The sequence below is a fragment of the Toxorhynchites rutilus genome, chromosome 3 (genome assembly GCF_029784135.1).
Source record: "Toxorhynchites rutilus septentrionalis strain SRP chromosome 3, ASM2978413v1, whole genome shotgun sequence".
Lineage (NCBI taxonomy): Eukaryota > Metazoa > Arthropoda > Insecta > Diptera > Culicidae > Toxorhynchites > Toxorhynchites rutilus.
The window spans coordinates 308,899,288-308,914,442 of record NC_073746.1 but is presented as its reverse complement, the minus strand read 5'-3'; the positions used below and the strand labels follow the sequence as shown (position 1 = coordinate 308,914,442).

Here is a 15,155-nt window from a genome sequence, read left to right as displayed (position 1 = left end):
TTCTAGGGCGATCCATGTGGTGAAAATAATCCCGAGGTGATGGTTTCTGGTCTGTACGACAACAGGAGATTTTCGGGCGGTTTCCGAGTCATCAAACATCATGCGCAACAGTGCAGGAGACAATCCATAGATTCGAATCTTTTATGATGTATGTAACGTAAGAGTTCCTTATGCAGGCCAAAAGCTTCTCAACAATGTAATTTTTAAATCACATAATTCAGCATGGATTTGGAAGTGCATACCAATTGAATATTCATGCTATATTCGGGGCTTGGATATGCATTTCCATGCATTAGTGTGCTCCCTTGGCCGAGTGGTTAGTGTCATAACTAACATGCCGGGTGTTCGGGTTCCATTCCCGTTCTGGTCGGGGGAATTTTTCGTGAAAGAAATTTCCTCCGACTTGCACTGTGATCACGCGTATTCTAGAGCTTGCCACTCAGGAATGCATTCAAGGCGTGTTATTTGGCATAGAAATCTCAACTAAGTACTAATAAAAATGACGCAAGTAATACTACGTTGAGACGGCGAAGTTCCTCTAGGAACGTTGGTGCCATTGAAGAAGAAGAAGAAGATATGCATTTCCAAATCAGATTTAGCTGTAATGGTTCATTGTGGATTCCAAACTTCTGTTTCAACAACATTACAAAATGCACATACCGTTATTGACCACCGACAATTACAAATCACATATGTTGCACTTTGTCTCATAATCACTCGTCTTTCTGTGAGACAAAGGTACTTCCAGCGCAATTCGTCGTTATCCTTCCGTTTAGACACTTAAAAATTTCAGACTCCAACAAAAAGAGGGTTGTATCCGAGAAACGACGGCACATGATGTAGGATTACATTAAGCTGTTATTGCAAATTTATTTTGAGTGTGTATGAAAAAACCCATGATTAAACTCTTTGATAATTATTCGATAGCCCTGAAAAGGAGCGTTTAGTTTGATTGCTGAGTATTGTTTGCTCCCTCCACCAGTAGTACACTCGAGCGATGATGCCAGAATAAAGGTGATTAGTCGTTGGATGATGCACAATAAAAGATACCGAAAGGAAATGAGATGAGAACTGGGGGAGCGCAAATTGGTCCAATCAAAATGTGGGATTTATCGCAGCAGAAAATCAAACCAATGCACAACTGGGAGAGCACAGATTGCTGGTGGTTCTTCGTGTAGATAATGCTTAACATTTTTCAATTGTTCGATGGTTAGCTTCATGAAATATATAATTTTCTTCATTGTATTAAATTATTAGGGAGTGCTCAAATCGATTGATGGAAATAGCTCGAAAATCCATCAGCAAATGATTGAGTAAAAAGCGCTTGAAATTGGACAATTTTCGCGATGCGGCAAATTTTTCGTTTTTCAATATCTACCCCAATGTTTTCACGATAGACATAATCCTACGTCAAAAAAAATTACTTAAAAACAAGGTACAAAAAAAAACTAAACGATTTATGATCAGGGCTTTACAATTTCGAAACAGAAAGATGAGAATGATTTTTTTAAATCTTCCTTTCTCTTCGGCCAGAATCATTTTCGATTGTGAATATTCTCTACTTACATTGAAACATCGATTTTTCAATTTCGTTCTATTTTGCTGTCGTTTTTTTTTGTATTCGAAAGAAAACGCTTTCACTTGAAGCTTGAAACTGCTCGAATGCGTTATCATTTGAATCTGTTACATGTCAGTTTCAGTTTAACAGGTAAAAGTGCGATTGTCGTTCCGTAAAAGTGGAACTAACCCTTTATAAGGTCGTGGAAACTAGGCAACGAATAGACTCAAACTTCAAAGAACATAATCCTTACATGAGGAATAACACATAACTACCATTGATCAGCAATAAACCATTGAATCAGTTGAAACAATTGGTGGCAATACTACTTGCTAGTTGCCGCTACCAACCCCAAAAATACTGTTTACCGCTGCCTTGTAAACTCACTTTATTGTGCCTTTGGTTATGCAAAAATTAATACAATATTTCTAGTGCAGCGAAAAAAAAAAGTACAGCCATTCCATGCCAAACCGATATAGTGGTTTGGCATGGAATTCCATTTTAGGGTGGTCCGAAAAAAAAATTTTTTCAACTTTTTCCCAAAAATGACTTTTCTCAAAAATGATGAAAAAGTGAAAAAATTGTTTTTTCGAACCATCGGTTAAGTTTGAAAAATCGTATCTTAAAAACCAAACGCTTGCTTGCGTTTAAAAACTTATCAACTTGTTGCATTTTCAACGAGCCTAAACATAATTTAAGGCCCTGATCGTGATTCGTCAATAAAATTGAATTTCTTATAAAAATCAGGACAAATGCTAGAATATGAAAAATAGATCAGGACTCCCCAAAAGCAAAAGCAAAATCAGGACATGTCCTGCTGAATCAGGACAGGGTGTATCCTTACACGGAGAACAACTACGAACTGTGTAGTCTATCTAAGCTCAATCCAAAGCTCAAGCTACACACGTTCGATTTAACCAAATCCAACGATTTTGGAATTTTGATCCAGGTCAAATGTATTGTAACGCAATTTCCACCGCCAAGCTTCGTTCGGATTGGTTATCGGAAAAGTACACAAAAAATCGCGCAAATATTTCATCATTGTTGGAAAGTTGAAAAGCAATAAGCTTCGAAAGAAAAATTCTCAGCATCTATTTTTTACATCTTAACACGTTGAGCCAACCAATGAATGATATTGTGGAGGGTAAAGAAATGTTGGACTGAGTTGTTATTTGTTATTTTTGTAGGGCTATTATATTACATTGTTCTTTGATAAACTTGTTTGAAATTCGGATTAACATACCAGTTTAAAAAAATAGTTTGTTCTTTACTGTTTTGTATTTTTGTTAATAGTTACAACAAAATTCTATCGGTACCCACTAACATGAACTCAAATATAAACAGATAAAAAATACTCGATCGCGTTGTAGCGGGCACCATGATCGAGCAAAGTTTCAACGACCTCCCTGTCACTGTTGGAATCCATTGAAGCGATGAGAAGGGGTGTGCAATTCGTTTCATTGTATGCATTGACATCTGCTCCACATCCTATCAGCAGCTCCGTCACCTCTAAACTGGGGAATATCGACGGCGCACTGTTGTCTCCCCTCAAATATCCTCTCGTTAACACATTCGAACTGCTAACGGCAAGATGCAGCAGCGTATCTTTGTTTATCGAACATCTTATCTGAATCAACTCCCGAACTTCGTTTTCAATCAATTCATCGTCATCTTCGCAGAAGGAAGTGCTGAGTAGGACATGCATGAGATGCGTTAGGCATTGAATGGTCTGATCATAATTTTGCTGCTGCAGCAAATGAACCGGTTGAACATCCAACAGATAGCTTGTCTCAATGACATTTGATGCCAACATTTTGAATACTGTTAATGCACCCTCGAATAGTGTCAGATCATCAATATCAGCATCATCATCCCGTTCTTCCAATATTTTCGTCATCAGCCTTACGATGGTTTGGGCCGTTTCATTGGTTTCGCAAAGCAAAATTGAATACTTATCAATTCGACCCTTCAGCGCCAATATCCAAAGATCAATACACTTCTCAGAGTTCGAGTTACACTCGTACTCGAAACCCCATCGCATCAGTCGTCGCAAAGTTTCATCGTGCTCTATTCCTAAAATCCTATCACAAATCAGCATACTTTGCATCCGTAAAGCGTCATCATCCGCGGCAATTTCATCCAGTTCTTCGCTTGTAGTAAACTCAAATGCGTCTCGGAATGCAAATCTGGATGGAGGTTGTGGTCTCTTCTGAAGGTAGCTAGTCCCATTCGATCGAATGTGATGAGCTTTCTGCCAATACTTTAAGGTCAATTGTCTGTCGGAAAATCTATCAATGAGTGAGGAACCGATGAGTTCGTATGCATCAGCCTGCCTTTCGGCTGAGTATTCGAAGTGTTGCATGAGGAAATCTGCAGTTTCAATTTCTCCATAGATGCACGCAGTCTGAAGAGCATCATCTCCGTCGGAGTTTTGAACGAATGGATCGGCTCCATGTTCCAACAGTAGACAAGTTGATTCGAAGCTCCGTCTTTCGATACTGCAATGAAGAGCGGTTCTGTTGTAAATATTACATACATTGACATCTGCTCCATTGTTGAGCAGATAACTCATTAATGGCATCGACTGGGCCGCATTCATTAGACATGTTGTACCATCGTAGCTCTGTTTCCGTAAGTCAGCTCCATTTTCAATCAACTCCTGGACTACTGTCAGGTTACTCCAACGGCAAGCTATTTGTAGCGGAGTTAATCCATCCTCGAAGGGCCCTTCAACATCACAACCCAACCTCAAAAGACGTTGAACGACTAGGATATTTCCGGATGCACAAGCATTACCCAAGGGGGTTATATTGCCCATCAGTCCGTCCTCACTCACGTGGTAACTCGTTTGATCGCTGCTGGCAGCGCACACTGTTATCAAATATTCGATGATACGGATGTTCCCTTGGTTGCAGGCGATGAAGAGAGGTGAACATTCCCCCTCCGGTTGTCTATCCACCACTGTCTTACGGATACCAAGTGGCAGGCTCCCAATTCGATCCGTTAGATCGCGGGACAGGAAACTATGATCATCTATTATTGCCTTGCATTCCGCTATCAAGTCGTTGCTGATCTGGTTCATGGTTGACATTTTTTGGCTGGTCATTGTGTTTTGTATGAAAAAATACTTTCAGTACGAAGTATCGGTTGTAAACACTTTGATTGTTGTTCGAAAACACACTGACTTTACCACCAAGGTCTAGGCTCTATATATATGAGATTGTAAAATCTACCCACAATACAATCTCGGAAGAAATTATACCCGCTGACATGTATGATCGGAAGCGACCTATGATTTAAGTTGTTCCAGGCAACAGATTTGATACCCCCATCTAAGGCATCTACCTAATAAATATACAAAAATGGATAATTTGAAGGCTGATTTAGACGATGCCAGTCAGCGCTCTAGTTGAAGTATCCAGTGAATAGAGAACAGACACTCTGTTCAGGTTAGAGGCCAATTACTTGTTCGATACTGGTACAAGTAACTTGAACAGATTGTCTGTAATCTGTTCACTGGATACTTCAACTAGAGCGCTGACTGGCATCGTCTAAATCAGCCTTGACGAATATTAATTCAATTCACTCTATCCAACTATTGTTTATTTTCGTCTTTTTCTTCATCCTTGGAATGACGTTTCTCCCATAAACATTGAACTTTTATTTGTGAAGGCCTAACCGGAGTTCACCTGTAACCGGTGGTAACGGTACAGTGGGTTCCCACCCTCATTCCGTTATGCCTGCCAAGATCGGGTCGATGAAATGTCAACAATCGACCTCGAATGCTGCCACCTTGCAATCGAGTTATCGACCTTTCATATGCATTCATCGAACAACTTGACGCCACTTTTTCGCCAACATGTGCAAGGCGTCGACCTGCTTGCAGCGCTGCTTTCAGCACTGCTTGCTGCTTGTTTGTATTGGTTTGTTATTGAAAATGAAAAGGAAATACATTGATCGATTTTAATCATTTTTTTGAAAAAAAATAATAAGAATCCATGTATAATAAAAATAAGGTATATAATGGAATCGGTGCATCCGGGTTGTCTGGATTGACGATTCAAATACGACTGAGTACATTGATGAATACCTCCTTGCCCTTGATGACACAGATATGTGGCTGAGGAGGATTCTTCAATGTGCGTGAAGCACGGGATCTCCGATGGGGAAAATTGCTCGAAATACTATCGATGGCCAGGACCTGCTGTTGCTGTTGATGCTGTTCCCCGGAATAGCACCCTGGACTTAAAGGATACTGCTGCGGGAAAGCTGATGCTGTTGGCTGGTGTGACAGAAGTGGAAATAAGCAATGTGGTGATGAGGGAAATCATCTTTCTCACTCGCCGATTGATTGAGGATGTATTCATAGCTGAAACAAAATAAAATGATTAGTAAATGAAAAGCAGAAATGAATTCCCTACTCACCAGTTGTATGATCCGGATAAAAATGCGAATATTAAAATATCATGCGATTACGTTCGCTTACCTCGCCTATTTTCATTCTACTATACAACGGAATCAGTGTATTCGGGTTCCTCCGGGTGGTAATTCAGCTGAGCAAGTTGATAAATACCTCCTTGTCGTTGAGTTTTCGTGTCTGAAGAGGATTTTTGAATGTGCGCGAAGCACGGAACCTCTAATGGGGAAAGTTCTTCGCAATACCATACCATGGTCAAATTCTGCTGCTGCTGCTGTTGATGCTGTCCCCCGGCATTGCCAACAGGGGTTGGAGGTTACTGCTGCAGGAAAACGGATGTTGTTGGCTGCTGTGATAGAAGTGGAAATCCGTACTGTGGTGATGGGAGAAATCATCTTTCTCACTTACCGATTGATGGAAGCAAACGAGTCGAATGTATTCATGGCTGATAAGACAAGATAAAATAATTAATATTTAAAAAGCCGAAATATATTTCATACTCACCAGTTGTATGATCCATTTGTTTTTGTTTGAGATGACAGTTTAGCGGAGTGGAAAAAAGAACCACCAGGGGAATATTGGGGAATAGGCATGACAGTATGGATTTGCAGAAGGTATGAATACACTTTTAAAATGAAAATTATGAATGAACATGATTTTTCCTTAATCAAATTAGTACTCTATGTAAGTGAAAATAATCATTGCCTGCAAGTGGTGAAAAAACGTCATAAAAAATATGTTTTGAGATAATTTTATATTATAATGACAAGTTTTTTTGAGAATATCTAAACGTCTATAGAAAATAATTCAAATTAGGGTCATGACAACGTACTTTAAGTAGTGTGACCATGGTCAGAGGTCTAACGCGGGACACAAAAAACAAAACGTTATGTGAACACAGTTTCTAAGCGAGTCTAAACTGATCAGTATTATTTTTTTCTTAGTATCGGCACTCAGTTGTGATTTTTCGGTGGTTTAGATTTTGTTCACGCCCGAAAATCATTCGCTCAATCAGAGCATTTACGCCTGGCAAGCGCGATTCAAATTCTACAATTTTCTTCAAATTACCGAATGCTCGATTGCTCGAAAATTCCAATTCATTTTTCATCGATTTTAGTGTTAACGTATGCATTCAAAAAATGGACTAATTTCGGATGGCGATGAAAGATAATTTATAGGAACAAATTTCCTTTATATCTTACGTTTATTAAGTCTACAACAAAAATGATTCAAGACTGTTGATTCACAGCAGCAGCACTGTCAAGCAACTTGATGATTTTTTTCATATTGTAAGCTCCACCCCACAGCGAAGGAGTTGGACATCCTGAGGCACTTTGTGTCCGACAGATATAGCCGATCTGGTATTTACAAAATCATCTCTTTGCCGCTCCTTAAGCCGGGAGATCGAAGCAACCGGCCAAACGGTGGAGAAGAATCTGGCCAAAATGGACATTTTTATGCGGAAGCGTCAGACGAGACCGGCCGTATCTGAGCAGCAGGCAATCACCTAGAAGGAGTAGCTTGAGGTGCTGGTGACAAACTTCTTTCCGGCGAAAGAAGTGAAAAACTTCTTTCCGTACTCATAATGAAAGACGAGACGTACTTGATGCTAGAATACAACGAATGGCAGGGGACCGGGTACTTTACGTTCCCCAGGTAAGCGATGAAGTCGAATATATCATTCACATCAAGTTCTCGAAGAGGTCCTTCTCTGACAGACGTGAAGGGAATGTCCAAGCCGCTCTTCTTTCGAGTCATATGATGAACGGGAAGATATATAGTACGAAGTGCTTGCCGGAGTTGGGAAGGTGATGTGGTCTTTATGCCGAACCTGGGATCAGCCCATAATGCCAAAAGATCACTGGAGGATGGATCGGCTGGAGATAAACGTTGTCGCGAAGACCACCAACCTTCTCAACATTCTCCAGCTGCGCCCGATGAAAAACTTTTGGGCGAATGGCCAAGATAGAGAGACAGACGACCACCAAAGCCACGAAAAGGTAAAATAACACGCCAATATACATCTTTTCATCGGTCATGGTTCAGCTTCCGGCCAACTTCCGTAAGACCGCCCAGCGCTTCATTTACGATACTTCATCAAACAACTCTGCCTCTTCTTGTCGTGTATACACTAGTTTTTCCGGCTTATTTAAAACGTTGAGCCCTGACCGAGCTAGGGGACCAAAGATGAGCTGACTCACGTTGCCCCTGCGGATCAATAGGGGACTTTTATAAAAATCATCCTCCAATTTTGTTACTGCCGCTTCCAGTTGACACTTTCTAAACAAAAAGCCCAATGTCGGTGCGATGGAACCAGCTCAACGTATTAATCTTAGGATGCATTAGAAGCGCTCTTGAACAGTCTGCCAAATAAAAGTTTTTTTTTGAGGTTCATCAATTTAAGAAAATCAACATGATCAAATTGTGATATTGAAATATATATCGATATCGCGGAACATTTTGGTTTCTTTTGCGAAATGCGGGACGTTTCGCGGGACGGAATCTTACGCGGGACATTTTGTTGAAATGCGGGACTGTCCCGCTTAACGCGGGACGTCTGGTCAGTTTACTCTACATCGACTCTCGCTTTTGGTCATAACTTTGCTCCAAACCCATTCCCAGCTGTATTTAACAATGTGTAAGATAGGTCAAAACCTCATCTATCGGATTCTACTCAAACTGAAACAAACAAACTCAAAATGGAACGTTTTTGTAGTTGAGTTATTAGCTAAAGAAAAGGTTGATGAAGAGAAATCGATCAAGTCACTTACACCCCTTCCATTCTAAGCCCCTCAATTGAAACTGAAAGCTGTGTTTCAGAATCAAGCACTACTTGTTGAAGGTAACTAAGAGATGTAACCTCTGCGATATGCACATCGAAGATAGAAGTTGTTACCCTCGTGGGTCGAATCGACTTTCCGCAATACCTTGGCTTAGAGATGGGCGAGCGCTCACGGGTCGCTCATTTGAGCCTATTTGAGCCGGTACGTCAGAACGAGCGTACGATCCACGGTTCTTTAAAAATGAGCCGCGGCTCTCAAATGAACGGCTTTTATATGTACTGCTCTTGAATGAACCACGGTTCAAAACAGACCCACGGTTCTTTTATGAGCCGTGGCTCATTTTAAACCGTGGTTCATTTAAGAGCCGTTCGTTTGAGAACCACGGTTCAAAAAAGGACTGCGGTTCATAAAAGAACCGTGTTTCTTTTAAGAGCCGGCTTATTGATAAAGAACCGTGAATCGTACGCTCGTTCTGACGAACCGTGGCTTGCGGCAGTACGGAAGAAATATATGTTTCCCATGTTGCTTTTTAAGCGGTTTCATTCAACTGTTTGTATGTTTGTAAATTTTAGTGGATAACATATTTTCTCGAAACCCCATAAATATGGGTATCTAATAAAAGGACTTGACTAGTAGGACACAGTTATTTATGTAGAATGGAAATCCAAGATGGCGGACGTTACAAAATGGCAGACAACTAATTTCGTCAAAACCCCATCAATATGGGTATCAAATGAAAGCGCTTGACTAGTAGATCACAGTTATTTATGAAACATGTAAATCCAAAATGGCCGCCACCCTGAAATGGCGAAATATGTATTTTTCTTTCATAACCTCCTCAATATGGGTATCTAATGAAAGGACTTCACTATTAGGACACAGTTATTGATGTAAAATGGAAATCCAAGATGGTGGCCCTTACAAAATGGCAGACTACTAATTTCGTCAAAACCCCATCAATATGGATATCAAATGAAAGGGCTTGACTAGTAGATCACAGTTATTTATGATAAATCCAACCCGCATAAGGGTATCGAATGAAATGACTTGACTAATATAATATAGTTAATCATAAACCTATTTCATTCGAAATATTTTGAAAACACTTGGGATATAAAACGGGGAGAAAACCGTGTCGTTATCGAAAACTGCTATATTCTCCAGACTGAAATTCGACATGATCAACATTATATGGATCAAGTGAAATCAGTTCTAAGTAAAAAGTAAAAAAGCTCTGTATGAATTGATTTTGGAGCTGGTAAAGCGATCTTCAATTCTTGAGTCAGACGAATTAGTAACCTAATAAATACTGCTAGATCATCGCTTCAAGCAGCAAGGTTATACAGAAAGTACAACTATGCACACCAGTCGTTGATAAGTATGCTAAAATGACATCCATAGAATACACATCTACGAAACTACCACCAATCGTTAGTGATGAAGCGCTGTCATCTGTATGGGAGGAGTTTGATGCATTGGTTGGCAATCCTCGATCCTCACATGATCCAAAAGCAGCTGCAACATCTATTGTAGATAAACATTTAGAGGAACCACATTTGCTGAGACTAAGCGACCTTTCGTTTTGGTGGAATGAAAGGAAATCTATCTCTCCGCGGCTCTATCTTTTTTTGGAAAATATTATGTATTCCTGCGACCTCAGTACCATGTGAGCGAGTTTTTCTGAAAGCAAGACAAGTTTGCAGTGAAAGATGTAGTAGACTTTCATCAGATAACATTGAAAAGATAATGTTTATAAATAAAAAAATAAAAAAGATTATTGTGATGGAAATATATCAGAGAAAACCTTCAGTAAAGTAATATTTTTACTTTTCTCTGCACTGATTTTTGTATTAAACCTTATTTTTTAAGTCTTCCATTCTTTAAATATCCAAATAAACCAGTTTTTGAAAAGAGCCGTCGAGCCGCTCAAATGAGCCGGCTCTTTTCATTGAGCGCATGGCTCTGATCCGCTCGCTGAAATGAACCGTTTTGCCCTAAGTGGTGCGGACTCAATCCACTTCATTTTCAAGCAAATTCATGCATGTTTTCAAGCGATTTCTTGCAATAAATTCTTAGACCACCAGAGATGCCAGATTTACAAATATGTTTGTAAATTTACAGACATGTCTGTAAAACACTTTTTGTTTTTGTTGTAGACTTTTTGGATATAACAATATTTCACAGGTTTTTGAAAAATAAAAGGGCTCTATTCATCACATCAAAAATATTCGACTCACCATATGACATTTTCCACAGTTTTAATACAGAAAAGTTATTATATTTAGTTTATATCAATACACATGACGTTAGACCAGCGATTCTCAACCTGCAGCCCGGCAGTCTTTCTGGTTGGCCCATCTGGTGTGTATGAAGTTTGGAACCCGTACTTTTGCCCTGACATCATTGCAGACGAAAGAGAGGATACGGTTATTCACAATTAATGAAAAATTGCATTCTCTGCAGGTAACGAAAAATCTTGAACGAAAATTGTCTCTGTTAATTATTTTTTGTTCTAAATAAGATTGTTTTGCTGAAATGCAAGGAGATTTATTGAAAAATAGTAAGGCTAGGGTCAGGACTATGTCTTCTTAGTATTAAAACAAAATCGAATAGAAATTTTCATTCTATTCTCAACAATTTACATTCGCTTTCGGGCCTGCTTATGACGAAATATGGGTTACTGTTCGATATTGTTACCACAGACATAGTTCATGGCTAAGTGGGGATCTAAAACTTGTATAGCCTTGCATGGCGGATGGAAAATATACACTGTATTTTCTTATAAGTTTCATCAACGACAAGACCGCAAACCTTGGTGGATGTCCAATATATCAACGAAGAAATACCGATTTTTATAAAAATTAACAACGCGTATGTATGTGTATGTATGTATGTGTAGATCGTTGAAACATTTAAACACACTTACAACACATAAGTTATTAAGTGGTCCGAAAAATCAATTTTTTCCACTTTTTCCCAAAAATGACAAATGAAAATTAAAAACTTTTGAATCACTGAATCGATTTAGATGATCGACATATAAAATTGAAACTAATGACTTAGCCTTTTATTAAAAAATATTTAACTTGCGAAAAAAATAATTATATTTTAGTAATTATTGATCGTAGTCGTTCTTTATTTTATTTTTTTGTGACTTTGGACTAGAGGGCGCTATATTTTTATATTTTTCCTTGAAAGCTGAGTATTTTTTACATAACATATCTCGATATCAGAGATGCTATTTTTTTGTTTTTTTAGATATGATGTTTCAAAGTAATCCGGTGGTTCGAAAAATCATTTTTTCCTCTTTGTCCAAAATAAACTTTCTGCAAAAAATCATAACATTTGAACTACTGAACCGGTTTTGATGATCGATGTATTAAATGGAAGCCAATAAGCAAAATTTGAAAAAATATCACACTTGCGGGACGGATATTAGTAGCATAGTTCTAGTTTAGTCACATATGAATATTGATCGAAGACTTAAAACATGTTAAATTTACAAATTTATAACTTAAAAACGATAATTAGAACATCTCCGATATCGAGATATGTTAGGTAAATAATCCTCAGCTTTCCATAAAAAATATAAAAAAAATATAGCGCTCCTATCTTTAAACGAGAAAACTATGAAAAAATAACTCAATCAATAATTACAAAAACAAAAATTAAATTTTTTCGCAAAAGTAATATTTTTCCAAAGAAAAATAGCTCGTAAGCTTCAATTTGATCATGTCGGTCCAATAGTTCAAGAGTTATGTTTTTGTAGTGGGAAAAATGGGTAAAATTTGTTTTTCAAACCATCGATTAGTTTTGAAAAATCATATTTCAAAAACGAAAAAAATAGCATCTCTGATATCGAGATATTTTATGTTAAAAATTCTCACGTTTCAAGAAAAAATATAAAAAAATATAGCGCCCCCTAGTCCAAAGCCATGAAAACATTAAAAAACGAGTACAATCAATAATTACGAAAATAGGATCCATGTTATCTGCAAGTTCAATATTTCTCAATTAAAGCTCATTGGCTTCAATTTGATATGCCGATCATCTAAATCGGTTAAGTGGTTCAAAAGTTATAAATTTTTGAAAAAAGTCATTTTGGGAAAAAGTGGAAAAAAATGATTTTTTGGATCACCCTAAAATGGAAATGGGCACCCCAATGAAAAAATAAAAAAATACGAGTCTAATGTTTTGCGATAAAGTACAATATTACCACTTTTGACGAAGATCTGAGAACCATTATATTGGTTTGGCATGGAATGGCTGTATATATATACAAAATACAATCTTACGTGCATCACGATGTACAAAGTATTAATGAATATGTGAAAATTAACGTTAAAAGACATTTCTATAGATCTGCACACTTTTACAGACTTTTCCACATTTTTAACAGACATTCACATGTTTTTACAGACTTTTTTTAAAAATCATCTGGCATCTCTTCCTTCCACTTTTTATGGAATATTTTCAAATCGCAGGAGTAAACATTTACGTGACTCTGACTTCGTTTGTTTTTATTTCGTTCGGAAAAACGTTATGTCAAAGAGAGGGGACATTAAAAAGGCGTAGCTCAGTGAAAGGCTGAGATGCTCTTTCAGAGATGCAATGGTTAATTAAACAATTTACGGAAAAATGTAGTTCGTTCATTTTATTGTTTGCATTATTTTTGCCCCTGACAACAATACCTCTTTTATAGTGTTGATTATCATAAGAAAAATAACACTCCTGATCGTTGGATCTCTTTTGACATTTCAATTGGATCTTTTTTGACAGCCGTTTTGATTCAGTCCGCACTACCTAGGTTTTGCCCATCTCTACCTTGGCTCCTAATTTGCGTCACGATTACCACTCTAAATGCTGTAACCTTTATGTAACTGTTACAGTTGAGTAAGTTTTTTGTATGAAGTATTATATTTTTCAAATATTGTCACCTCTTTTCCATTTTTTTTAGGAAATAGTTTTGCTATGCAGGGAAGCAAATTAAAATTGATTAAATGTTTGTAAAATCAGACGAAAACACAGTAAACACTGCGAGAGAGAGTTAGCTATGGCTTACAGAAAATGGGTGCTGTATAATAGTACTGAATAAGAAAGGTTTTCAGGAGAGATCCGCTATCGAAAACGGAGCTTTTTGGATTCAGACGTGGGGTGTGACTGGCGTTTGTCCAATGTCGGGAAGTCTGGACGTAGTTCCATCGATGGTTAACCGGTACACCCTTCGGCCTAGTGGACTACCACTACATCTAACCCTAGGAACCATCGATAACCCTCTGGCCAGGTTAGCCTTAAACATAGAGAAGGGCCCCTCTCGGCAATACCACTATGGTATCGTCATGGGTTTGTCCATATTCGATAAAAAGGGACGACGCCGAGCAACGATCAACTATCCACGTGCCGATCTGCCATGGTTTCCAACGCCGCTGAACTCGTAGCTATGTACTTCCAGGGTCAGATTTTTACTACCACTATCGAGTTTACCTAAATCTTCAACGTATGTTGAGGAATCGTATCCCATGCCGCTATCGTTTTGAAATTTTAGCTTTACACTCTAGTACAGATGCAGAATCGATGTAGTTCAAAAACACACAAGCCCTCTCCACCAGACGGTATGCTCAAAATTGCGATATCTATCTTCCATTCTTCTCTTGTATCAAGCAAAACAGCTGTGTCTGACATCAGTATCCACAACAACCCCACTAGGTGTCCTCCATATTGAAAAAAAGGTGACGTAATTCTGCTATAAATATAAAAGATTTTCTTTAGATTACAAATAAAAAACAATCATCTTCATCTTCATTCATTGTCATCTTTTCCTGATTCAACAATTGTTTTCATCAATAATAACATTACTTCATCTGATTTTTTTCAGTACTTTCTCGATTATTTTTACGAGGGAAATGTTCTTGGACATAATTAATTATTTTTTCACTCTTCTCTTGAGTCTCTTCGGTGTTTTTTTCTATAGGTAATTTTGCGGTTTGAATAGGCTGACCAAACGTATAGTTTTAACGGGACAGTACCGTTTTTTCGACCGATTTTGATTGTCCCGTCTTTTTATCAATTTGTACCGTATTTTGAGTATATAGAACATTCTTATATTCCCTCATATTCCACTATGAATATTTTCAACAATTTCATTCGAACGAACATCTTATGAATACATTGGAATTTTCATTGTTGTATTCGCAGAGATTTCATACCACTGTCTTCAACATGCAATCGATATTGAAAGCTCCGTTGTAAAACTTTAAAAATATCTTCATATTTTCAAGATTCGCCTAGAAAAAATTAAAGAGCTTTTATGATTTCGTCGGTGAACTTGATGCTAAATTTCTTGAGCAGGGTAACACATGATTCCTTTCTCTTGGACCTTCTATCGAGAAGATTTTTA

At 38.0% G+C, this 15,155-nt stretch overlaps 2 protein-coding genes across 3 annotated transcripts in view; both read right to left on the bottom strand.

The window, feature by feature from the left end:
* The window catches only part of LOC129778502 (inositol-trisphosphate 3-kinase A), a 511,575-nt gene that overhangs the window by 476,223 nt on the left and 20,197 nt on the right, over nucleotides 1-15,155 (bottom strand). The window lies entirely within an intron of this gene.
* Nucleotides 2,867-5,125, bottom strand: LOC129778506 (protein fem-1 homolog C-like). 2 transcript variants are annotated; one of them, XM_055785435.1, is made up of 2 exons: nucleotides 5,024-5,125; nucleotides 2,867-4,903 (listed from the first exon to the last, which is right to left on the bottom strand). In XM_055785435.1, the coding sequence occupies exon 2, from the start codon at nucleotides 4,662-4,664 to the stop codon at nucleotides 2,889-2,891; it is 1,776 nt and encodes a 591-aa protein (XP_055641410.1). In that variant the 5' UTR covers nucleotides 4,665-4,903; nucleotides 5,024-5,125; the 3' UTR covers nucleotides 2,867-2,888. The 2 variants fall into 2 exon arrangements, with proteins under 2 accessions (XP_055641410.1, XP_055641412.1); XM_055785437.1 differs by lacking the exon at nucleotides 5,024-5,125 and having other exon boundaries at nucleotides 2,867-4,764; nucleotides 4,821-4,948.